Here is a 25,974-nt window from a genome sequence, read left to right as displayed (position 1 = left end):
AGGCTTTTCACCAGAGTGCCATTAGACTTGGATACTTCTACAAGAATTGTACTCTAATGCATTATTTAGCCAGGAAATGGTGTGACAAAATATTTACAGAGAGTAGAAAGTCTCACCAGTGATTCGTCCAATCTTTCCAGGTCCTCCCAGGTAGCTTCCAGCAAATCCAGAGATGTGAGCACCAAGACTGTATCCAATCAGATGAACTTTCTCTGCAGGAAACTGGTAAAACTCCTGACACACAAAGATCACTATTTTAGTGTTGATGTAAAAAGAAGGTGATGTGGCATTATTGTCTTTTGTAGGAAACATTATATCTCCTAAAGAACTTGTCTTCACATTTCTGTCACACAAACAGTACTTTGCAATGACAGTCCTTGTTGAACACGTTGAACACTTTTCTGATTCTCACCTGCAGCCACTGTAGCAGGAATGCTACGTCTTTCCCCACTGCCCTAGTGTTCTGGGCTGCGTTAGGGTAGTTCATATTGGCCTGTAAAAGCCAGTCAGTGACGATCACATTGACATCTCCAAGACTGGTCTTCAGAGCAGAAGCAAGAACGGGCACCCAGCTCTCCATCAGAGCGTTTATCTTGGAAAAGGAGAAATGGGTTTTAGTCTCATTTGTAGGGTTGCAAAGGGAAGGTATCTTACTGGAATCCTTCTACGTTTACCAGTAAAATCACAGAATTTTGGTAACTTTCAATGTTTTTGGGGGGAATTTTATCAGATGACATCTAGTGGCCTTTTTGGGTACTCCAGATTATCACAGGTGTACATAATTATTTCTGTCTCTCTATGTGGCCTTATCACACGTCAGATATATCAAATAATCAAATAACATAGTTTTAAAATACAAACCTGTTAAACATTATCATACATTTAAACCATAAACTTAGTGAATACCATTGGTGTTTAATATGAGGGTTTCAGCATGAAATATCATTTTATTAAAATTTTTACATGCTTTTATTTATTTAAATATGTCAATATGTATTTTGTCGCCAAACTGGTAGCAGTTGTGAAAAAAATAAATAGTTGGAAGAGTTGCAGAGTTAATTGAAAAATAATGTCATTGCTGATTAGATGCTTCTTTCATATTTTTTTTTATAATTCTTGAAACTCATGGATAATATGGACACAAATATAAAACATGTATTCTATATATGAGTACATTTATAAAAGTTACCAAAATGATAGAAGATTCTGGTAACTTTGTAATTCACCTGTAGCTTTGCAACCCTACTCATTTGGCTCACGTTTTGTTGTAAGGGACCATAGCAAATCTATAGAACTTCATTCCCCCCCAATTTACTACAGTTTCCATCACATTTTACCGGCCTGCATCTGAAGTGCAGAACAACAACTGAGTAAAATAAGGAGAACTGCCACCATATTATATCTGGCCCTCCACTGTATATCATCTACCGTCCATTTGTGATGTGTTTTACATAGGAGCCAATGGCCATGTTGTGTACGTGTCATCACTAGTTGAGCCAGGAGGAGTGGAGAGAACAGGCCGTACCGACCATCTGTGGGTGATGATAATGAATGGATGACTGCTGTTGAAACCACAGGAGGTCTGAGTATGAGGTCTGAAAGCCTCCACCGTGCACCAGTCCTCCATGTCTTTAGCACCATCAGAGTAGAGTTTGAAGACTGTGCTGGTAATGTGAGGCATCTTCATTCTCAGGACAGGCTTCGGGTCCACTACAAATGTTTAAAAAATACAAACATGGTCAATGCAGAGTAATAACAGAGGAAAAAAGGTATAATGTTTGAGGATTTTATATTTGACATTTATGTGTTTTGAAGTACAACAGCAGATTATTGTGTATAGAGTGGTAGAACAAGCATTGTCATGCATGTGCATTTCATACATACCGGATTATTGAACAGCACAGGATTCAATCTCATTGATTTAGGAATTGATTCCCCATGTCCACTCACCCACTGCATTGATTTAGGAATTGATTCCCCATGTCCACTCACCCACTGCATTGATTTAGGAATTGATTCCCCATGTCCACTCACCCACTGCATTGATTTAGGAATTGATTCCCCATGTCCACTCACCCACTGCATTGATTTAGGAATTGATTCCCCATGTCCACTCACCCACTGCATTGATTTAGGAATTGATTCCCCATGTCCACTCACCCACTGCATTGATTTAGGAATTGATTCCCCATGTCCACTCACCCACTGCATTGATTTAGGAATTGATTCCCCATGTCCACTCACCCACTGCATTGATTTAGGAATTGATTCCCCATGTCCACTCACCCACTGCATTGATTTAGGAATTGATTCCCCATGTCCACTCACCCACTGCATTGATTTAGGAATTGATTCCCCATGTCCACTCACCCACTGCATTGATTTAGGAATTGATTCCCCATGTCCACTCACCCACTGCATTGATTTAGGAATTGATTCCCCATGTCCACTCACCCACTGCATTGATTTAGGAATTGATTCCCCATGTCCACTCACCCACTGCATTGATTTAGGAATTGATTCCCCATGTCCACTCACCCACTGCATTGATTTTTTGTTCTAGTAAGTGTTAACTTGTGACTAGAATCTGTGTATTCCTTGTCTAGTTTGACCATGAGTGGACACTAGACTAGAGACACTTCCCAATATACAGTATTACTTTTTGTGGTGATGATGTAATCCAGCTTTCATTTGTGATTGCTAGAAATATGAGTTGGGAAACAGCCCTTAGAGATGGTAGATTTGTTTTGTTCATACAACTTACTGTATTTTTTGTATATTTTATATTCATATGAATCTTTTATACCTATTTTTTGAAATATTTGTTTATCTTTTATATGCACAGTGTTTGTTTTATTTTTGCCAAACTCTCTCTCTACATTGTTGTCACTTCAGCCACAACAATGATAGTATTGTAGTAGACCCTTCACAACAGTAATCTATTTTATCTAACTAGCACTGTTAGTATCTTTACTATCAGAATTGGTCATTTTACAGTCACCATTTTGACCCAAATAGGAGAGTTATTACTTGAACAACATGCACTCGGGCATTCAGAAAATAAGCACAGCCCCTATAAATAGATATTAACCAATTGAATTCATCTCTGGTGGATTTCCACCAATGATTGAAATATTCACTACCGTTCAAAAGTTTGGGGTCACTTACAAATGTCTTTGTTTTTTAAAGAAAAGCACATTAATTGTCCATTAAAAATAACATCAAATTGATCAGAAATACAGTGTAGACATCGTTGATGTTGTAAATGACTATTGTAGCTGGAAACGGCAGATTTATTATGGAATATCTGCATATGCGTACAGAGGCCCATTATCAGCAACCATCACTCCAGCCTCTCCATTTTTCCTCCAAACATAACGATGGTCATTATGGCCAAACAGTTCTATTTTTGTTTCATCAGACCAGAGGACATTTCTCCAAAAAGTATGGTCTTTGTCCCCATGTGCAGTTGCAAACCGTAGTCTGGCTTTTTTATGTCGGTTTTGCAGTGGCTTCTTCCCTGCAGAGCAGCCTCTCAGGTTATGTTGACATAGGACTCGTTTTTAATGTGGATATAGATACTTTTGTACCAGTTTCCTCCAGCATCTTCACAAGGTCCTATGCCGTTGTTCTGGGATTGATTTGCACTTTTTGCACCATAGTACGTTCATCTCTAGGAGACAGAACGCTTCTCCTTCCTGAGCGGTATGATGGTTGCGTGGTCCCATGGTGTTTATACTTGCGTACTATTGTTTGTACAGATGAACGTGGTACCTTCAGGCATTTGGAAATTGCTCCCAAGGCTGAACCAGACTTGTGGAGGTCTCCAATTTTCTATCTGAGGTCTGAGCTCACGTCTTTAGATTAGATGACTAGTGGCAGATCCCAAAGACTTAAAGAAACGTCCTGTGTCATCTGTGATGTCAGCTGCAGGTAAACCTATGGTAAGAGAGAGAATGAACATTTGCTTTTTCAAACACAGGCATTGCTTGATTTTTGCTTGCTGTCACCTGACCCATGCCAACCTACAGTTTTACCACCTATAAAAGAGGGGAAGTGGACCCCTGTCCCACTCACTGATCGTGACTACATACAGTCAGTCACCTGTCTGGTCAAGGATGCGCAGGTCTTTGTTACCTGTGTTGTTAGCTCTGTGACCAACAGTACACTGAACCGTGGGATATAAAGTATATTGTACCGGTAACTGCCAAAATAAAGGAAACACCTGAGTAAATGAGGAATACAAAGTATTTTGCTGAGCTGACATGGAATTGTTCTAAGATGGTCATACTATGAATCATTTAGCTATTTGATTTGGAATAACTGAACTTCGGCAAGACGGAGCTGCTCTTCCTCCCGGGGAAGGACTGCCCGTTCCATGATCTCGCCATCACGGTTGACAACTCCATTGTGTCCTCCTCCCAGAGCGCTAAGAACCTTGGCGTGATCCTGGACAACACCCTGTCGTTCTCAACTAACATCAAGGCGGTGGCCCGTTCCTGTAGGTTCATGCTCTACAACATCCGCAGAGTACGACCCTGCCTCACACAGGAAGCGGCGCAGGTCCTAATCCAGGCACTTGTCATCTCCCGTCTGGATTACTGCAACTCGCTGTTGGCTGGGCTCCCTGCATGTGCCATTAAACCCCTACAACTCATTCAGAACGCCGCAGCCCGTCTAGTGTTCAACCTTCCCAAGTTCTCTCACGTCACCCCGCTCCTCCGTTCTCTCCACTGGCTTCCAGTTGAAGCTCGCATCCGCTACAAGACCATGGTGCTTGCCTACGGAGCTGTGAGGGGAACGGCACCTCAGTACCTCCAGGCTCTGATCAGGCCCTACACCCAAATAAGGGCACTGCGTTCATCCACCTCTGGCCTGCTCGCCTCCCTACCACTGAGGAAGTACAGTTCCCGCTCAGCCCAGTCAAAACTGTTCGCTGCTCTGGCTCCCCAATGGTGGAACAAACTCCCTCACGACGCCAGGACAGCGGAGTCAATCACCACCTTCCGGAGACACCTGAAACTCCACCTCGTTAAGGAATACCTAGGATAGGATAAAGTAATCCTTCTCACCCCCCCCCTCCCACCCCTTAAAATATTTAGATGCACTATTGTAAAGTGGTTGTTCCACTGGATGTCATAAGGTGAATGCACCAATTTGTAAGTCGCTCTGGATAAGAGCGTCTGCTAAATGACTTAAATGTAAATGTAATGTAATGTAATTTTAGGACCCCTTTAGGTATATACTGTATATATATATTTTGTTTTACAAGTATTTGATCAAATATTGCATTTGGCTTTTACTAATATAGCCCAGAGAAACACATTCAATAGCATATTAATAAACACATATTTAACCCCTTTTTGTGGATAGTCACAAAACTACCTTCATACTTCCATTAATTTGTTTAAACCAGTTACCTTCAGACCAGTCCTGTGGCACTGGTGGGGGTCATAGAGCACAACTGGCATTCGTCTTAAGTCGGTACAGTCGATGTGCCAACTTTGTGTTTGTGACAATCTCCCATTTTCACAGTGGGGTCGCATTAGTTTGTAGCCCAAACGGTTTGGACACTACAAACAGAAGTTGACACATCGATGGTACCGACTTCAAAAGAGTCCCCTGACACTTGAGTCTCCCCTTTCCATAGAGTGGCCACTTTATGCTGGTGTTTACTGTATTTTGGCAGTTACCTGTGTCCTGAGACCCCTACAAGTAAACTGGATAGACACAGGCTGGAATTTAATCATCACCAATAACGGTCATCTTTAAATCAGGCGACCCTGCTGACTTGAGTAACTACAGGCCCATTCGTATACTACCTGTGGTGTCAAAGGTTGTTGAAAAGTGCGTAGCAGAACAACTGATTGCCCACCTCAACAACAGCCCCTTCACATTACACTCCATGCAGTTTGGCTTCAGAGCGAAACACTCCACAGAAACGGCCAACTGCTTTCTTCTGGAAAATGTGAAGTCCAAGATGGACAAAGGGGGCATTGTTGGGGCTGTGTTTCTGGACCTAAGGAAGGCTTTTGATACTGTTAACCATGAGATTCTCATCACAAAATTGGCCAAGTTCAACTTTTCCCCTGATGCCTTGAGATGGATGAAATCATACATTGAAGGCAGAACTCAGTGTGTCAGAGTGAGCAATGAGCTGTCGCCCACTCTTAGCTATGATGTGGGCATGCCCCAAGGGTCAATACTGGGGCCCCTCCTGTTCTGCCTGTACATTAATGATCTGCCATCTGTCTGTACTGGGTCTGAAGTTCAAATGTATGCAGATGATACAGTGATATATGTGCATGCAAAGAGCAAACAACAAGCTGCACAAGAACTCACTACTGTAATGGTCCAGATTACAAAGTGGCTCAGTGACTCGTGTTTGCATCTCAATGTGAAAAAAACTGTTTGCATGTTCTTCACAAAGAGGGCAACAGATGCTCCTGAGCCAGATGTCATGGGTCGGGGGAGAAGCTCCAGGTGGTATCTGATTTTAAGTACCTTGGCATCATACTTGATTCCAACCTCTCTTTTAAAAAGCATGTGAAAAATGTAATTCAAATAACCAAATTCAACCTAGCTAATTTCCGATTTATACGAAATTGTTTGACGACAGAGGCAGCAAAACTGTACTTCTAATCTATGATACTCCCCCACTTAACATACTGCTTGACGAGTTGGGCCCAAGCTTGCTGTACAACATTAAGACCTTTTTAGTCTGTCTACAAACAGGCTCTCAAAGTGCTTTATAGGAAGCCCAATAGCCACCATCACTGTTACATCCTCAGAAAGCATGAGCTCCTGAGTTGGGAAAATCTTGTGCAATACATCGACGCATGTCTTGTATTCAAGATCCGAAATGGCCTGGCTCCCCCTCCACTCAGTATTTTTGTTAAACAGAAAACCCAAACATATTTTTTTTTTAATTTTTTTATTTTTTATTTTACCTTTATTGAACCAGGCAAGTCAGTTAAGAACATATTCTTATTTTCAATGACGGCCTGGGAACAGTGGGTTAACTGCCTGTTCAGGGGCAGAAAATATGGCAGCAGACCCACAAGGTCTGCCATGAGAGGTGACTGTATAGTTCCCTTAAGGACAAGCACCTTTAGTAAATCCGTTTTCTCTGTGAGAGCTTCCCATGTCTGGAATACACTGCCATCAGACACACATAACTGCACCACATATCACACTTTCACAAAATGCTTGAAGACATGGCTAAAGGTCAATCAGATTTGTGAACATGGTCCCTAGCTGTGTGTTGCCGACTTTCCATGTTGTCTATGGTCTGTAGCTTGTGAGGTGTGGAAAACCCTTTGTTGCTTTTCTGAATTTTGTCTTGCTGCTTTTTGTTCTATGTTGCTATGTCTGTATGCTACGTCTTGCTTGTCCTATGTTGCTCTGTCTGTATTGTCATTGTTTTTAATAACCTGCCCAGGGACTGCGGTTGAAAATTAGCCGGCTGGCTATAACCGGCATTTTTACTGAAAAGTTTATTAATGTGCACTGTCCCTGTAAAAATAAAATAAACTCAAACTGAACTCAAACCTGTATTTGTGATTTAAAGGGAGATGTATAGGTAGGGACTGATGCTGCCAGTTGAAACTGAATTTAAAGAGTTATTTTCTCTGTGAGTACAGTATGTGAGCTGGCATGATCCACTGTGAGTGTCCTAGTGCTCTGTCTGTTATTCACACATACAGTGAGATGAACTCTGCAGAGGGGAGGCAACAAACCGGGCCTAAAGAGATAGATAGAGAGAGAAATCATGTCTTATCTATTCTTCATGACATTACATAAGCATTTCCGATTGCCGCCTTTTTAAAATGTTTTATTCACTCCAAACTGCACTGGGTGACTAAGTGGTTGTAGTTACTAATCGTGACCTGTTTTCTGGCCTGTTATTTTTAGGATTGCATAGACGGGTAATATTGAATACCTTCCAGTTACTACCAATGCACTTATTCCAGTGCTAGTGGACCACAGTGGTTAGTGACAGTTTCTCATTGAATGTGTGTTACTTCCCTTAATCAGTAGACCATTAATCATGTGGATTGATTGATCAAGACAGAGTAAGAAAGAAATACACATATGTATTTTTGTCAAATCTACATTACAGTTGTATAAATTACAAAATGACCTTCACAAACAAGTAACTTTTATCAAATAGCATCTGAGAAAAATTGTGTGAGGAAAAGTGCCTTTTATCTTTTCTTAAGCCAAGTGAAGCAACAAAAAAACAACAGCCATAAAACATTGTACTCCTCCAATGGTTGAATCTCAGGAGAATCAAGCTAGCGTCATGTAGTCATCCAATGGTTGAATCTCAGGAGAATCAAGCTAGCATCATGTAGTCATCTAAAGGTTGAATCTCAGGAGAATCAAGCTAGCATCATGTAGTCATCCAATGGTTGAATCTCAAGAGAATCAAGCTAGCATCATGTAGTCATCCAATGGTTGAATCTCAGGAGAATCAAGCTAGCATCATGTAGTCATCCAATGGTTGAATCTCAGGAGAATCAAGCTAGCATCATGTAGTCATCCAATGGTTGAATCTCAGGAGAATCAAGCTAGCTTCATGTAGTCATCTAAAGGTTGAATCTCAGGAGAATCAAGCTAGCATCATGTAGTCATCTAAAGGTTGAATCTCAGGAGAATCAAGCTAGCATCATGTAGTCATCTAAAGGTTGAATCTCAGGAGAATCAAGCTAGCATCATGTAGTCATCCAATGGTTGAATCTCAGGAGAATCAAGCTAGCATCATGTAGTCATCCAATGGTTGAATCTCAGGAGAATCAAGCTAGCATCATGTAGTCATCCAATGGTTGAATCTCAGGAGAATCAAGCTAGCATCATGTAGTCATCCAATGGTTGAATCTCAGGAGAATCAAGCTAGCTTCATGTAGTCATCTAAAGGTTGAATCTCAGGAGAATCAAGCTAGCATCATGTAGTCATCTAAAGGTTGAATCTCAGGAGAATCAAGCTAGCATCATGTAGTCATCCAAAGGTTGAATCTTAGGAGAATCAAGCTAGCATCATGTAGTCATCCAATGGTTGAATCTCAGGAGAATCAAGCTAGCATCATGTAGTCATCCAATGGTTGAATCTCAGGAGAATCAAGCTAGCTTCATGTAGTCATCTAAAGGTTGAATCTCAGGAGAATCAAGCTAGCATCATGTAGTCATCCAATGGTTGAATCTCAGGAGAATCAAGCTAGCATCATGTAGTCATCTAAAGGTTGAATCTCAGGAGAATCAAGCTAGCATCATGTAGTCATCCAATGGTTGAATCTCAGGAGAATCAAGCTAGCATCATGTAGTCATCCAAAGGTTGAATCTCAGGAGAATCAAGCTAGCATCATGTAGTCATCCAATGGTTGAATCTCAGGAGAATCAAGATAGCATCATGTAGTCATCCAAAGGTTGAATCTCAGGAGAATCAAGCTAGCATCATGTAGTCATCCAATGGTTGAATCTCAGGAGAATCAAGCTAGCATCATGTAGTCATCCAATGGTTGAATCTCAGGAGAATCAAGCTAGCTTCATGTAGTCATCTAAAGGTTGAATCTCAGGAGAATCAAGCTAGCATCATGTAGTCATCTAAAGGTTGAATCTCAGGAGAATCAAGCTAGCGTCATGTAGTCATCCAATGGTTGAATCTCAGGAGAATCAAGCTAGCGTCATGTAGTCATCCAATGGTTGAATCTCAGGAGAATCAAGCTAGCGTCATGTAGTCATCCAATGGTTGAATCTCAGGAGAATCAAGCTAGCGTCATGTAGTCATCCAATGGTTGAATCTCAGGAGAATCAAGCTAGCGTCATGTAGTCATCCAATGGTTGAATCTCAGGAGAATCAAGCTAGCATCATGTAGTCAGCTAAAGGTTGAATCTCAGGAGAATCAAGCTAGCGTCATGTAGTCATCCAATGGTTGAATCTCAGGAGAATCAAGCTAGCGTCATGTAGTCATCCAATGGTTGAATCTCAGGAGAATCAAGCTAGCGTCATGTAGTCATCCAATGGTTGAATCTCAGGAGAATCGAGCTAGCGTCATGTAGTCATCCAATGGTTGAATCTCAGGAGAATCAAGCTAGCGTCATGTAGTCATCCAATGGTTGAATCTCAGGAGAATCAAGCTAGCGTCATGTAGTCATCCAAAGTACATGTAGCAATTGTTTTAAACAAAAAATGAACTACAATAAGAAACTACAGCAACTAAACCACTAAGTAATATAGAAAATCATTTCTAAAGAGCTTTATTATTCCTTACGAATTATATCTGGTTCAGTAGTAAGCCACATACAGGTTATAAAATGCTATGTGTTCCATTAGTGAGGGCTCTTATGGGAATAGGGAACTAGTGTTCCTCTGCCCACCCATGTTCCTCTGCCCACCCATGTTCCTCTGCACACCCATGTTCCTCTGTCCACCCATGTTCCTCTGTCCACCCATGCTCCTCTGTCCACCCATGTTCCTCTGCTCATCCATGTTCCTCTGCACACCCATGTTCCTCTGTCCACCCATGTTCCTCTGTCCAACCATGTTCCTCTGTCCACCCATGTTCCTCTGTCCACCCATGTTCCTCTGCCCATCCATGTTGCTCTGCCCACCCATGTTCCTCTGTCCAACCATGTTCCTCTGTCCACCCATGTTCCTCTGTCCACCCATGTTCCTCTGTCCACCCATGTTCCTCTGCCCATCCATGTTGCTCTGCCCACCCATGTTCCTCTGCTCATCCATGTTCCTCTGTCCACCCATGCTCCTCTGTCCACCCATGTTCCTCTGTCCACCCATGCTCCTCTGTCCACCCATGTTCCTCTGCTCATCCATGTTCCTCTGCACACCCATGTTCCTCTGTCCACCCATGTTCCTCTGTCCAACCATGTTCCTCTGTCCACCCATGCTCCTCTGTCCACCCATGTTCCTCTGCCCATCCATGTTGCTCTGCCCACCCATGGCTAAATAACATCACTTGAGTGTTCATTTGAGTGTTTTTGTCTGAGTTGAAGGGCTCTATTCTTGGAAGTTGCACTGATGTTATTCTGTTATTGTCCAGTTCACTATAGGTCATAGTGTAGGAGTTCCTCAGTGGTTAAATCCTAGTCACATCATTGGAGGAATAACGCAATGATTACGATAAACAAACAATTTTTATACATTCCCATATGGCCACTGGCCAGTGGGGTAAACTATCTCTCATTGGACTCTTCATACAGTATTTTGTTTATTAAAACATGTCCAATGGTACTGTAGATACTAGGCTCCCCTACTTACGCTTCTATGAAAATGTGTGCACACGACAGCAGGAACGTTATATAAGAGGAAATAAAAGTCAGATAAAAATAATTTAGAAGTGATGCCGTGTCACGATACACAGTTCTGTGCTCCACGAGAGAGAGAGAGTACACACAGAATGGTGGGAGGCTAATTTCACACACATTAAGGCTGTTTTTTTCTGCCCTCTAAAAATAAAAGCTAGGAAACAAGACTATGAGCTTTTCAAAGCACAAATACATAGATGTGTGTTAGCTATAGCACACATGCAGTGATGAGGCTGTATGTCACAGCAGGCAGAGCGATTCACATAACTGTAACAAATAGATGGATGAAGTGAAGCAGAAGATGGAAGACACTCCAGAGAGCATACCATTAAACTAGCTCAATGACAAAAAATATACACACTTCCTTCCTTCCATCACTGAAACTGTTAGTGGCTATTTTCTATGTTGTTAATAACATTTACCATTGGTGTTGTTAATAACATTTACCATTGGTGCTGTTAATAACATTTACCATTGGTGTTGTTAATAACATTTACCATTGGTGTTGTTAATAACATTTACCATTGGTGTTGTTAATAACATTTACCATTGGTGTTGTTAATAACATTTACCATTGGTGTTGTTAATAACATTTACCATTGGTGTTGTTAATAACATTTACCATTGGTGCTGTTAATAACATTTACCATTGGTGTTGTTAATAACATTTACCATTGGTGTTGTTAATAACATTTACCATTGGTGTTGTTAATAACATTTACCATTGGTGTTGTTAATAACATTTACCATTGGTATTGTTAATAACATTTACCATTGGTGTTGTTAATAACATTTACCATTGGTGTTGTTAATAACATTTACCATTGGTGTTGTTAATAACATTTACCATTGGTGTTGTTAATAACATTTACCATTGGTGTTGTTAATAACATTTACCATTGGTGTTGTTAATAACATTTACCATTGGTGTTGTTCATAACATTTACCATTGGTGTTGTTAATAACATTTACCATTGGTGTTGTTAATAACATTTACCATTGCCTCTGCCTGAAAGAGAAAATATTGAGACGGTTTCAAACTTGGAAAATTCCTCCTGCAATGAAAAATATCCCTATACAAGAAATGCAATATAAATTCTTAAAAATCACTGTACTCAGGAACTATCCTCACAGTAGAATGGATAGTCTGAACACCTGATGATGATGTCATGGGCTAGTAAACATGCCTGAGATCTCAGCTTGTGATTGTGAATTTAACATTACATACATCTTTTCATTTTTTATGTGTTGGCTCAACTGGCATTCTTTCAGCAGACCTGTCCATGAGAGTGCAGAGACTGAGACCTGACCTCAGGTCCCTTAGACAGAGGAAATGACTCTAGTGCAAGCAGAGAAGGTTGTGTCAAGTGTGGCCTCATTGAGGTGAATGTTTAGCCTGTTGAGGGTTAAAGGGGTAGGAAGCTGCCAAGCCTCAGTACCATTGGTGCTCATGGCCTCTTTGTCTAACTCAGGGTGACCATCTCGTATTTGTCCTTGACGTTGTTCTCCCCCTGTTTCTCAGGCTCGGCATGGTGCAGCTCGATGAACAGGAAGTAAACGGCGGCTCCCACCACTCCTCCCACCATGGGCCCCACTACTGGGATCCACCACCAGCAGCCTCCAGCACTGCACAGACCAGATGAGATATACATGCAGGGGTTTAGGAATTTACATTTGACTTTGTAGTGAGTAAGTTAAAATAAAACATTTAATACCAAATACACTTAGTGTACAAAACATTAGGAACACCTGCTTTTTCCATGACATAGACTGACCAAGTGAATCCAAGTGAAAGCTATGATCCCTTATAATGTCACTTGTTAAATCCAATTCAATCAGTATAGATAAAGGGGAAGATATAGGTTAAAGAAGGATTTTTAAGCCTTGAGAGAACATGGTTTGTGTATGTGTGCCATTCAGAGGGTGAATGGGCAAGACAAAAGATTTAAGTGTCTTTGAACGGGGTATGGTAGGTAGTAGGTGCCAGGCGCACCAGTTTGAGTGTGTCAAGAACTGCAACGCTGCTGGGTTTTTCATGCTCAAAAGTTTCCCGTGTGAATCAAGAATGGTCCACCACTTAAAGGACATCCAACCAAGTGGACACAACTGTGGGAAGCATTGTCGTCAACATGGACAAGCATCCCTGTGGAACGCTTTCGACACCTTGTAGAGTCCATGCCCCAATGAATTAAGGCCGTTCTGAGAGCCAAAGGGGGTGCAACTCAGTAATGTTTTGCACACTATCTACAGGGTAAATAGTGGTCACCCGCGTTAAAGGGACAGTGCAGTCAAAAACATGATTTACCTGTTTATTTTATGATATCTCCACACTATGAGGTGTAAAAAACACTCTGAAATTGTGAAAAATATTATAATGCCCTTTAAGAGTAAGAGCTTATTGAAAAAAGGCTTGGAGTTTCAGCCTGTTCAGGTGGGATGCAGTTTTTGGCTAACAGCATTAAATCATAATCTGATCTAATTATTCGGACCAATGACCAGTTGTCTTGTATTTGCATATGTATCCTCCTCATTTGAAGGAGTAAGCAGGGATGATCCTATCCACCAATCAGGGATGTGTATGAAAATATATTTCAATTTGTATCAACACGCCCACACATTCAGACATCCTAATCGATAGCAAAAGGAGGCTCAGGGTAATAAATGATTAAAATATATTTGTCGTTATTTTCATGTGATACAGTGATGATTTAAAAATACATTGAAAAAGACACTGCATGGGGCTTTAAAGCGGCCCAGGAACGTGCCATGGTCTGGGGTACGCTACTGGGAGGATGGGCTTGTGGTAATGGGTGGAGCGGAATCAGTGGAATGGTATCAAATACATCAAACACACGGACCATTCCATTTGCTCCGTTCCAGCCATTATTATGTGCTGTCCTCCCCTCAGCAGCCTCCACTGGTACATTGGGAGCAGATTCCACTACTACCTTTTGTTCATTTACACAGTAAGGCTCTCTCTAATCTCCACCTCTCACTACTCCTCTACACTCTCTCACATCTTCGGGATCAATGTCCATTCCACGGGACGCTTTAGCTAATGTAGGCCAATGCAATTAGAATGAGGTTGTAAGTAACAGGAACATTTCCCAGGACATAGACATATCTGATATTGGCAGAAAGCTTAAATTCTTGTTAATCTTTGTTAGTCAAATTTACAGTAGCAATTAGAGTGAAATAATACCACGCTATTGTTTGAGGAGTGTGTACAATTTTGAACATGAAAAGTTATTGATAAACAAATTAGGCACATTTGGGCAGTCTTGATTCAACATTTTTAACAGAAATGCAATGGTTCATCAGATCAGTCTAAACGGTGCACATAAACTGCTGCCATCCAATGGCCAAAATCTAAATTGCACCTGGGCTGGAATAATACATTATGGCCTTTCTCTTGCATTTTAAAGATGATGGTACACATTTATTTTTACAAAAGAACGGTTGGCTTTTATTTGTATTATCTTTTACAAGATCTATTGTGTTATAATCTCCTATATTCCTTTCACTTTTCCACAAACTATATCCTTGCTTCAGGGCCTGAGCTACAGGTAGATTTGGGTATGTCATTTTAGGCGAAAATTTAAAAAAAGGGGCAGATCCTTAAGAGGTTTCGATCTGCCTGCTAATCTATTGATCCAACTATACATAAAGTTGATCTGTTCCCACTCCCCACCAATCTGTTTCTATTAATGCCTAATTCTAATTGTGCTTTACAGATTTGCCAGTTATCTTAATAGCAGGTAATAGTAAAAGCCTAACAATTTCCAATGACCACCAGATCACACCTCAAATTCCCACCTAAACAGCTCTTTGCTACTGTAGCCTATGTAGTACCTCTAATGATTCTGTCCTGAACTGAGTGCTTGATCACCTCAGGGCAACTCCTTGATAGAGATTAGCCTCTCTCTGCTAGTACTGACTATTTGGATCCTGTGGGTGAAAGGGACTGAATTACCAGCACTGACGTGACAAGGCCCAGGTAGGAAAACAGACAGTGTCTGAACAGGCTGTGTTTAGCTGCTAAACTACCAGGGGGTGGATGCAGACTACATGGCTGGTGGATTAGGGTGTGTAATCCATGGACAGAGCCAGGGTGACTAACCATATCCCATGATCAGGCCTGATGACGGACAGACACACGGGGTCACACGATGACGTCTCGTAGACATGGCACCCTCTCAGCTTTTCCTACTGATGTCAAAGGAAAGTGCCACTGTTCCTGATCCTATTGCATTCAGTTTCCTTACAGAGATTCAGTGGATGTAATGTATGGTGGATGGAATGTAAGCTATATATCCTACTATCACCCTTATACATCTCTATCTTAACTTCGTGATTACAGCTGTGTGTGCTGCTAAAACAGCTGAGATTTAAGGGATGTACTTAAACCTATATTTCAAATCGGCAGATTACCTCACATTTGACAGTGTGATGTAAATCTCAGGGCCGCAGGTTTATGTGCGCATTAGCGAGAACTAATCTTAAATGTGTACGTATATGGATAATTTCACATAGACATAGGATCTTAATTTGAGTCAGCTTGCTTCAGCAGGAAAGGAATCCTGCAGCAACAGGAAATTATAATTCATGGACATTTTTGTAGGGGTTCATACATTTTTCGTAAGGGAAAATCAAGTCTTTAATCTCAAAGTGGAAATTACAAACTTTAGAAACCTTTTTAAACTTCAAATACACTACACATTTTTAATGTCCTGCATTGTAGGAGAGTTCTCCTATAACAGGGTGATCAAATGAAGATCCTACATCTGTATGCAGAACATCTGGTAAGATGTAGTGTGAACACGGTATAAAGTAGAGGGTCAAATACTGTACGTTAACGTTTCCCACCCCGGTAGGGGACCCCCCGCCATTGCACACAATTGTTCTATTCTAGCTCCGGCACTTCTGATTCAGCTTGTGATTTAACCGACCAGCCCATTCCCGATGAATCAGGTGTACTGTGCTAGTGCTGGAATAGAACAAATATGTGCAATGGCGGGGCTCCTCAAAGTGCAGGTTGGGAAACTGTTGACTTTGGCCATTAGATCAGACAGCGCCCTCTTCTGAAGAGAAGTCTATAGTGCACTGGCAGGGAGGTCCCTCATATCCTTCACATTTATCTTATGTAACTCTTCTTTAGCCCAGCTCTCATTGTTGAATAACTGCTTGTGAATTGCTTCACCCAGCTTTCTCTAGGGACTATGGAAGTTTGCATGGCAAAGTACAGAGATTGCAGCCGATGACCGCTTTGCTTATCTAGTGTAAATAAATACCCAAAGACAAGGGACAGCTTTGAGGAGTGATGGCAGAGAGAGGGAGTCTGCCTCTGACAGTAGGACACACAATGGTGCCATTTTTCTGTTATGTGAAGCATGGAATATTTATGTGCGGAGAAATAATCTTACTCTGCCCACTCACGTCTCCAAGCCTTTTTGAAAATGCAGGAGATACAAGAGGTTGCTGGAAATATTGATTGAGATTGTCAGAAGAGCAGAGATAGCGATAGAGCCGCATACTCCTGCTCTTCCTGAAGGAGAGGAGGCCAGGCCACTGGCATTCACTCCCATGTTTCTCACACTGTGTGCCTAACTCCCAGCCACTGCTGGGGAGGAGGACTGAAAAGCAGCATAATGTGCCTGCAGCTCCGCTTGGCACACTCAGATCAGAGAGGGGCTTCCCTGTCACACACACACATACTCTGTTTTTGTGTCTTTGTCAATCTTTCAATGTTCTATTGTAAAGTGATTTTTTAGGAGACGAAAGCTCATTTTCAATTTCAAAGGGTTTCCGGGTAAAAGGCATCTAACAATGTTTTTGAAATGCTACTGTACTTATGGAGGCCATCCAGCTCTCATTTGTGGGACTTGTCTTTTCTCTAGTATAAGCATTGTTGGAAATTACCGGAACACCTCCATGCCCCAACCGGCCACAGCAGTGAAGAGCCTTGGGCCCAGGTCTCTAGCAGGGTTGATGGGATAGCCACAGTTGAGTCCCATGGACACTCCGATGGCCATGATGATCAGGCCAATGCACAGTGGCTCCATCCCTTTAGGAGCTCCAATGTTCTTCCCATCAATAATGGCCAGAATGCACAGGATCAAGGCAGCTGTTCCTATTACCTGGAGACAAGGCATCAGCCATGAGTTTGCGATAGCAATGATCAAAACAGAAAATTGACAGACATACAGATGTAGGATCTTAATTTGAACCAGTTTGCTACAGCAGGAAAATAATCCTGCAGCATCAGGAAATATGAATTATTGTGTAGATTATAATTAAAGGGATAGTTTTCTCAAATTACAAAATTACATATTGGTTTACTCAACCTGTAAGTAGTCTATGGACAAGGTATGACAGCAGTCCATGCTTTGGTTTAGATTCCAATGACAGTGGCTGTCATTGTTTACAAGTACTAACAAGTACTAACAGCCTAATTAAACATTGAATACACTGCAATACACTTTCCTGCTGTGCAGAAATATTTGCAGCAACAAAAGAGTGATCAAATTAAGATCCTACATCTGTATTCAGTATATTCATCACCGCTACAAAATGAACCATTTGTAGCTACTGCTCATGCTGTCACTGTGATGCTTCCACAAATATAGAAAAGACAGCCTCTCATAATAGCATAACAGTGGTATTCTTTGTAGCTTTTTATGTAATGGTAGATGATAATAGGAGTTGGATACCAGACAGTGACAGAGGGAGAATGGCTTGTTGTTATGGTCTGGGTTTTATAATGACTGTCTGTGGCCAGCAGGACTAATTTGCTGTGATGACCTGTGACCGTTTATTCTTTTGCCTAAGCCTATAATGGGGCTTCCCCTTTCCCCTGGACGAAGGATAGATGAGGCAGCTTTTAAGTCTTTTGAACAGTATCCATATGGTTAGATATTAGCAGCAAATGTTATCTTGGGATAAAAATAGTCAACAACTCAACAATTGCATTAATTACTGTTCATAGAGGGGAAAACGACTGCTTGAATGTTTGCTTCTATTAGCCAGTTAATGATTGTTTTCTGATTATATTTTGACCCCCTACCCACACACACACCTAACCACATAACCACATAACCACATAACCACACACACACACGCACATGCACACGCGCACGTACACGCACACACACACGCACACACGCACACAAACCCAACCACACACACACATATACACACACATATACACACACATATACATATACATATACACACACACACACACACACACACACACACACACACACACACACACACACACACACACACACACACACACACACACACACACACACACACACACACACACACACACACACACACACACACACACACACACACACACACACACACACACACACACACACACACACACACACACACACACACACACCAGGGTTGGGCTGAATTCGAATTGAAGGCAGTCAATTTAGGAAGTAAACTACAATTAAATAATTGCATTTATTTTCAAAGACTTCTCAATAAACTGAAAAGTAAAGCTATTTAAATCAAAAGTTTTTAAAAATCCTTAATTTAATGTAAATTTCACTGCCTTCAATTCGAAACCAAACCTGTATGTGCACACTCAGCTCTTGGGTATTCAACACAGATGGTTGTTTTTGCTCAGCCAGTATTGCTCACAATATATGTATGAGAGCAACAGCTGTTCTGGACGAATGTGTGATCATGCTCTCCGTTGCTCGATTTAACTAAGAACTTTAAAACAGGTTAACATTCACAAGGATTACCAGGATGCCTACTCAGAGCATGAGCTGACCAGCTGGCAAGTGTCTTCACTGACTGACATATTCAACCTCTCCCTGACACAGTCTGTAATACCTACATGTTTCAAGCAGCCCACCATAGTCCCTGTGTCCAAGAACGCCAGGGTAACCTGTAAATGACTATCACCCCATACCCCGTATCACATCTGTAGCCATGAAATGCTTTGAAATGCTGGTCATGGTTCAATTCAACATCATCCCAGACACCCTGTACTCACTCCAGTTCGCATCCCTCCCCAACAGATCCACAGATGATGCAATCTCTATTGCATTCCACACTGCCCTCTCCCACCTGGACAAGAGGAACATCTATGTGAGAATGCTGTTCAATGACTCAGCTCAGCGTTCAACACCACAGTGCCCTCAAGCTCATCACTAAGCTAAGAACCCTGGGACTGAACACCTCCCTCTGAAACTGGATCCTGGACTTCCAGACGGCCAACCCTAGGTGGTGAGGGTAGGCAACAACACATCCGCCATGCTGACCCTCAACACGGGGGTCAGAGACCTGTCAGTACCAGGACAATAAACTCTCCTTCAACGTCAGCAAGACTAAGGAGCAGATCATGGACTACAGGAAACAGAGGGCCGAGCATGCTCCCATTCACTTCGACGGGTCTGTAGTAGAGGGGGTCGAGACTTTCAAGTTCATCAGTGTCCATATCTCTAAGGATCTATCATGGTCCACACACACCAACACAGTCGTGAAGAGGGCACGACAACTCCTCTTCCCCTTCAGGAGGCTGAAAAGATTTGGCATGGGCACTCAGATCCCCCAAAAGTTCTACTGTTGCACCACTGAGAGCATCTTGACTGGCTGCATCGCCGCTTGGTATGGCAACTGCTTGGCATCAAACCACAAGGCGGTACAGAGGGTAGTGCGTATGGCCCAGTACGGGGCTAAGCTTCCTGACATCCAGGACTTCTACTCCAGGCGGTGTCAGAAGAAGGCCCTGAAAAATGTCAAAGATTCCAGACACCCAAGTCATAGACTGTTCTCTCTACTACTGCATGGCAAGCGGTACTGATGCACCAAGTCTGGAACCAACAGGACCCCTCACCAGTTTCTACCCCCAAGCCACTAGACTGTGACATAGTAAGTTAAACAGTTAACCAATTAGCTACCCAGACGATCTGCATTGACCTTTTTTGCACTGACCTTCTTTACTCATGACATCTGCTGCTGCTACTGTTTATTATATATCTTGTTGCTTAGTCACTTTATTCCTAGCTATATGTACATTATCTACCTCAATTACCTCATACCTATCGACTCGGTACTGGTATCCCGTGTACCTAGCCAAGTTAGCGCTGCTCATTGTGTATTTATTATTACTTCTATTATGTGTTATTACTTTTCTATTATTTCTCTATTTTCTCTCTCTCTGCGTTGTTGGGGGGGGGCCCGTAAGTAAGCATTTCACTCTTCGTCTACACCTGTTGGTTACGAACCATGTGACAGCTAACATTTGATTTGATTTGACACATACTGTTCACCATGTCCGCTTAGTTACTTACACTTCACATGACTGATCTAAATGCATTTGGGGGACAGAGGGGCGCAGTGCTCTAAGGCACTGTATCGCAGTGCTAGAGGCGTAACTACAGACCCGGGTTCAATCTTGGGCAGTATCACAACCGGCCGTGATCAGGAGTCCCATAGGGCGGTGCACAATTGGCCCAGCATCGTCCATGTTAGGGTTAGTTTGGCCAGGATAGGCCGTCATTGCAAATAAAAATGTGTTTTGCCTGGTTAAATACATTAATGTTCACGTGCACATTCACTTATATACATACTATTACACATGTACATGTTCTAGCTCAGGGACTTCAAACATAAATCAGGGTGTGTGCCTGTGCGGCTCATACCATTCAGTAACAAAGAGTATTAGGATATGGTTAGATAACCATTGATGGTGCATCTCTGACCTGGTCTACGAATCCTCCAAGGACTGAGATGTGCTTGGCAGGGTAGGATGCCCATATATTAGCTGTGGCATTGACGCCAGTAACTTGCATAACTCCTCCTGTGTGTTCCATTAAGGCATCTATGGAAAAGAGAATAGTAGAATTAGCCATTGAGTTTTCCCAATAATGTTAGTGTTAGTAATAACCTATAATGTTCCCACTCCAATAATGATCAATACCTTTCCATTCAAATATCACCCTGGCTAAATGCTATGAATACGGGTTCCATTTAGAATCTCTGCATTAATGTGTATGATCATAATGATGATGATTATGATGATGGTGATGGACATGACGACAGTAACATCTACCATAATACAACCCATAGACAGCACAAGATCCAGCAAAGGCACCCAGGAACTGTGCTGCCACGTAGACAGGGAACTTCTTTATTGGCAGCTTGCCCAGGACCACCATGGCCAGGGAGACTGCTGGGTTCACATGGGCCCCTGTAACAAAGGTCAAAACTGGAATTCAAAACAAGGTTCAAGCTTTTGTAGGAAGTCTGAGATACAAATGAATGTAACCACTATCCTTATCTAGTGGATTCAGTCATAGACACAATAACGGCACAACACTAGGCGGGGCCCAAGGCGGGGACTGAGGCTCTGGGTGACCTCAGCGGGGCAACACTGCTGGGGGTGTCAGAGCGCCCCAAACACTAATCCCCAGCCCTGTTCCCTTACTGTGGCCACAACAGCCGGCTGAAACATCCGATCGGAATTGGGTCTGACATAATCTGCCTGAATCTGCTTAAGGCTCGCGCAAACTGCATGTCATTGGAAGGACCCGGCCATGACACACCTCCGCTAACAAGGGTTCTGGTTTACTCTGCCTGTAAATTAGCATGGCCAACATAGGAGTGAAAAGGAGTGGGGGGAAACAGAAGTGTGTTGTGTTCCACTTGGAGAGGCTAGCCTGGCTGGGAAGGCTGGAGACCCATGCCCCAGTAAAGCTCATTAGTCCAATACCTGTGATCATCATCAGAGATGTCACCTAACAGCGTGAAGGCTTCTCATCCACACATGGGCCCCAGGGTTGAATGGCCCAATCATGCAGTAAGGGTTCCTATTCTGTAGCCTACTACACACTCCATTCTTCCTGAATTCATTTTCGCTCAAGGAAGCTCCTCAATTAATGATTCATCCACATTCATCCAAACATGGCATAAATCATTTACATTACATTTAAGTCATTTAGCTGGCTTCCCAACTCTGGTCTGATGTGCTGTAGCTGTAAACCAGGCATTGAGGATGAGGGGTGGTCATGAGTTGAGCTTTAGAGATACAGTACAAAGACTAAGCTCACACTCTGCCAACACTGGATTTTCTAAGATGAAAGCACATTGAGTATGGCTCATATAACACTCATATTAGCTCATATGCTACAGTGTTCATATTATCCCGGGGCTGGGCATTAAAAGCTCTAATCACGTCATTGCTCTTTTATGTCCCAATTGTGATGGAAATTACCACGGCAATTTCAAATTACAACTCATCATCCCCCATTACGTAAAGCCTCGCTGAGACATAATGAAACCCTTGATTGCTGATTAAAAAGCGCTCTCCACCTTGCTCAGCAAGCTCACCTAAGGCAGCGTGACTTTTAAAAAGTAATTCCCCCTAATGTTATCCCTCTGTGCCATTATTGCTGCCGAAGCGAGAAGGAGAGGGCGATCCTTGCTTTAATCTCTATGGAATGTACCCAATAAAGTTCCCCTGGACATGAGGACACACAACTCCAGCCTTGTAAATCTAGCCGGCACACTTCATCCTCTGACACCAAGAAGCAGCCAGGCATTAGGAATGGGTAATCGAGCTATTACATATTTCTTCCATTTTCTCTGTGCCTCTCTCCCAGTTCGGGTAATGCTAAATGGTACCCACGTTGAGTCCAGACTGCTATGGAATACTAACATGATGTTCTCTGCATCATTTTGCCATGTTGCTGAGTCTCTAGTGATGACCTAGGTTTCCACAGTCCATTTCTGTTACTGTGTGTGGACTTTTCCCCAGGACACAAGTCAGAGAGTGTTAGTGATCCATGGCTGTACACTTTACTTTCTCTCCTGTGATCTACCTGACAATAGGGATGGACATCATCTCCCCCTTCCTCAAACAATGAACACGTGAACATGTGGATGTGAGGACATCCATGGAGCCATAACACACAGTTACCCAGACATGTGGGAAGTACATGTTGTCCTTTAAGAGTTTAGTACCTGAGAGCAAAGAGAGCCAGACATCCATGGTCAAAGTTCATGGCAAAGTAAAGCCTTTTCATCAAAGACAAACAACCATTGATGACCTTTGAGTCCTGCCCACATATTTTAACCCAAAACCCTTTTTAATATTAAGATCCTTTAATTTGTCAATTGCACAAAATTTGACTTCTGCTTTTAACCCCTCTGAGACACACATGAGCAGGTTTTTGGAGAGGTGCAGGGGGCTGCCACATTGGGCACCCAGGGAGCTGTTGTTGTGGGGGGTTAAGTGCCTTGCTCAAGGGCAACGGTACACTCTTAGAAGAAAAGGTGCTATCTAGAACCTTAAAGGGTTCTTCGGCTGTCCCCATAGGAGTACGCTTTAAATAACTATTTCTTTGTACAGAATGTTCTACATGGAACCCAAAAGGGTTCTACCTGGAAACAAAATGGGTTCTCCTATTGGGAAAGCTGAAGAAACCTTTTGGAACCTTTTTTTCTGTGAGTGTAGGCAATGGAATTTAGGATTTGATACCACCAACCCTCCTGATGCTGGCTTGCCTCTCTAACCGCTAGGATACGTGCCACCGCTTTTGTAATTTGGACAAGTTGTTTGTGGATAGAGGTGACTGAGTGCAAAGTATCATTCTTTCTCTCAGTGTTCATCTTGTGTTTTTTATAGTAATGACACTATACTACGTCTGTCAGTATCTGAGTCTCTCCTTTTGTAGTTTCATGTTACAAACAAAAGAGGATATAATGACATAAAAAGGCCTGATTTATAAAATGAGGTGCTGACCAACTGAAAAGTCTCAACACTAAACACACATGTTGTGTTGCATTTTCAATCATACTGCAAAATCAACTATTTGGGAAGTTAGAACAATGTATATTGGCTATGTGCCGAGTGGACTTTAGAAATGAATGTTGACAATGCAAAGTTATGTAAAAGAGGCATGGTATTCACCTGAAACTCCCCCAGCCACGTAGACGGCCATCATCACCCCCAGAGTGAAGCCGATGTGGATGGTCAGGGGTTCTCCCAGAGCTCCCTTACTCAGCACCGTCTGGGCCACCGAGCCACATCCAAAGAGCTGGGACGGAGACAGAGACAAAAAACACAAGCAAAAACATGTTGGCAGGAGGAAGTCGTTGTTTTTTCATTTCCAATTATGCACAAAAGACTAGTCCTCTTGTTCTACAGCCTTCATTTCTAATTAGATGGCCTTTCAGATCAGTGCTTTCCTCCTGAACTCTGTAAGAAGAATGCCATAGAAGATGTCCCATTTGAAGCATGGGAAATTATCATTCATCCTTTCATTGATTAATTAGGTAAATCAAAAACAAAATTGTTGAAAGAAGGATGCCGTCCAAAAATAGCTGTTTCTGTTGTGAGGAGTGGATTAGTCCATTGATGCTGTGCCGCTGACCTAGATGACCACTGACTCACTGAGCCCACTGAGAGTGAGCCTCAGTAAGCCCAGCCACTGAGCTGTGACACTCAGACAGACAGGAAAGGATAGGACGGGGAGGTGAACCTAGAGGGGACAGGTGGAAGGAAAAGGACAGGTCAGATTATTAAGGACCTCTGTAGATTTCAGTAAACAGTGTTTCCCTCCAAGCTTGGTGATGATGGGGAAATGTGTGTGTTTTTACCGCAGTAATAATGCAGAGAGAGAGAGAGAGAGTGTGTCTGTTAAGGGGGAAAAGGAACAGTGAATTGGACCAGGTGGTCTATCTTATGCTAATGACTTCTCTGTATTCAGGGTAATATAGATCTATTCTCATTCCATTTCAAATCACTGTATTCATTTACAAGTTGATTGCAATTGATAGGGGGGTATGCTTTAAAAGTGTATTAACTTTTGTTGCTGTCATATGATGATTTTCAGCCTACAAGCAACATATAAGGTAGCCTGGTTAATCAAATAATGAAGCTTTGCGGGAATATAAAGGTGTGCAGTATGCTACATAAATTGGGTCTATTCACAGATTAGATACATTCTAAAGAAACATGAATGTCAAATCACTGTGATGATCATACATCATATGGAATGGTGCATGGTGCATGGTGCATGGTGCATGGTGGTGCATGGTGCATGGTGGTGTATGGTGCATGGTGCATGGTGCATGGTGAATGGTGCATGTCAGTAAAGGTTTATTGTGTTTGATCATGTTTTTCTTTATGTCTAAAAATACCAAGCATCCCATTAATTCTCCCCTTCCTATCCTCCACCTGTCAAACTTGCCATTACAACATTCTCTAGATGTGTTAATTATCTCCCAAGGAGTTTCTCAGACCAGAATTATGGATGAGCACATCAAAGAGAAGCCACATTATCAGGATATATTAGTCAGCACCTAAACATATCAAAACATGATATCCCTGTTGACAGATCAAGTCCCCTGAGAACAATTTGACACCTTATTACCATATTGTTGCAGCTTTAAAGCAGGCTATTAAATGACAGTCGGGTGATGAGGGAAAGTGTCAATGTACTTACTATTAAGACGAATATCCCCAGAAATTCTGCCAGGAACTCTTTGATGATGTCCTTCCTCAGGGCACATTGCTCCTTCATTTTTCTTTTCCTCTCATGGTCCATATTTCCCGCGGACATCTGATGTCTCACTCTTGTCAGGACAGACAGTTGACGAGTAGTGTGAGCGTGAACATGA

At 42.2% G+C, this 25,974-nt stretch overlaps 1 protein-coding gene and 1 pseudogene across 1 annotated transcript; both read right to left on the bottom strand.

Annotated features, from left to right (window-relative positions):
• Nucleotides 1–10,957, bottom strand: part of LOC124034854 — a 16,170-nt pseudogene extending 5,213 nt beyond the window's left edge.
• On the bottom strand, nt 8,077–25,974 carry LOC124035725 (aquaporin-9-like). Its single transcript, XM_046349337.1, has 6 exons — nt 25,800–25,974; nt 24,263–24,389; nt 21,404–21,541; nt 21,054–21,172; nt 17,242–17,459; nt 8,077–12,948 (listed from the first exon to the last, which is right to left on the bottom strand). Exons 1-6 carry the CDS (start codon nt 25,914–25,916, stop codon nt 12,786–12,788), a joined length of 882 nt encoding a protein of 293 aa, XP_046205293.1. The 5' UTR covers nt 25,917–25,974; the 3' UTR covers nt 8,077–12,785.

This window comes from Oncorhynchus gorbuscha, linkage group LG05, assembly GCF_021184085.1.
Source record: "Oncorhynchus gorbuscha isolate QuinsamMale2020 ecotype Even-year linkage group LG05, OgorEven_v1.0, whole genome shotgun sequence".
Classification (NCBI taxonomy): Eukaryota; Metazoa; Chordata; class Actinopteri; order Salmoniformes; family Salmonidae; genus Oncorhynchus; species Oncorhynchus gorbuscha.
This window is presented reverse-complemented; position numbering and strand designations above follow the sequence as displayed.

Excerpts from the sequence above, each read along its gene's own strand:
- LOC124035725 (XM_046349337.1), bottom strand. The coding sequence starts at position 25,916 with ATGTCCGCGGGAAATATGGACCATGAGAGGAAAAGAAAAATGAAGGAG. Across the intron at positions 21,542-24,262 it reads CGTGGCTGGGGGAGTTTCAG|GGGCCCATGTGAACCCAGCA; the intron begins GTGAATACCATG and ends CCTTTGTTACAG. Across the intron at positions 21,173-21,403 it reads TGTCTATGGGTTGTATTATG|ATGCCTTAATGGAACACACA; the intron begins GTAGATGTTACT and ends TCTTTTCCATAG.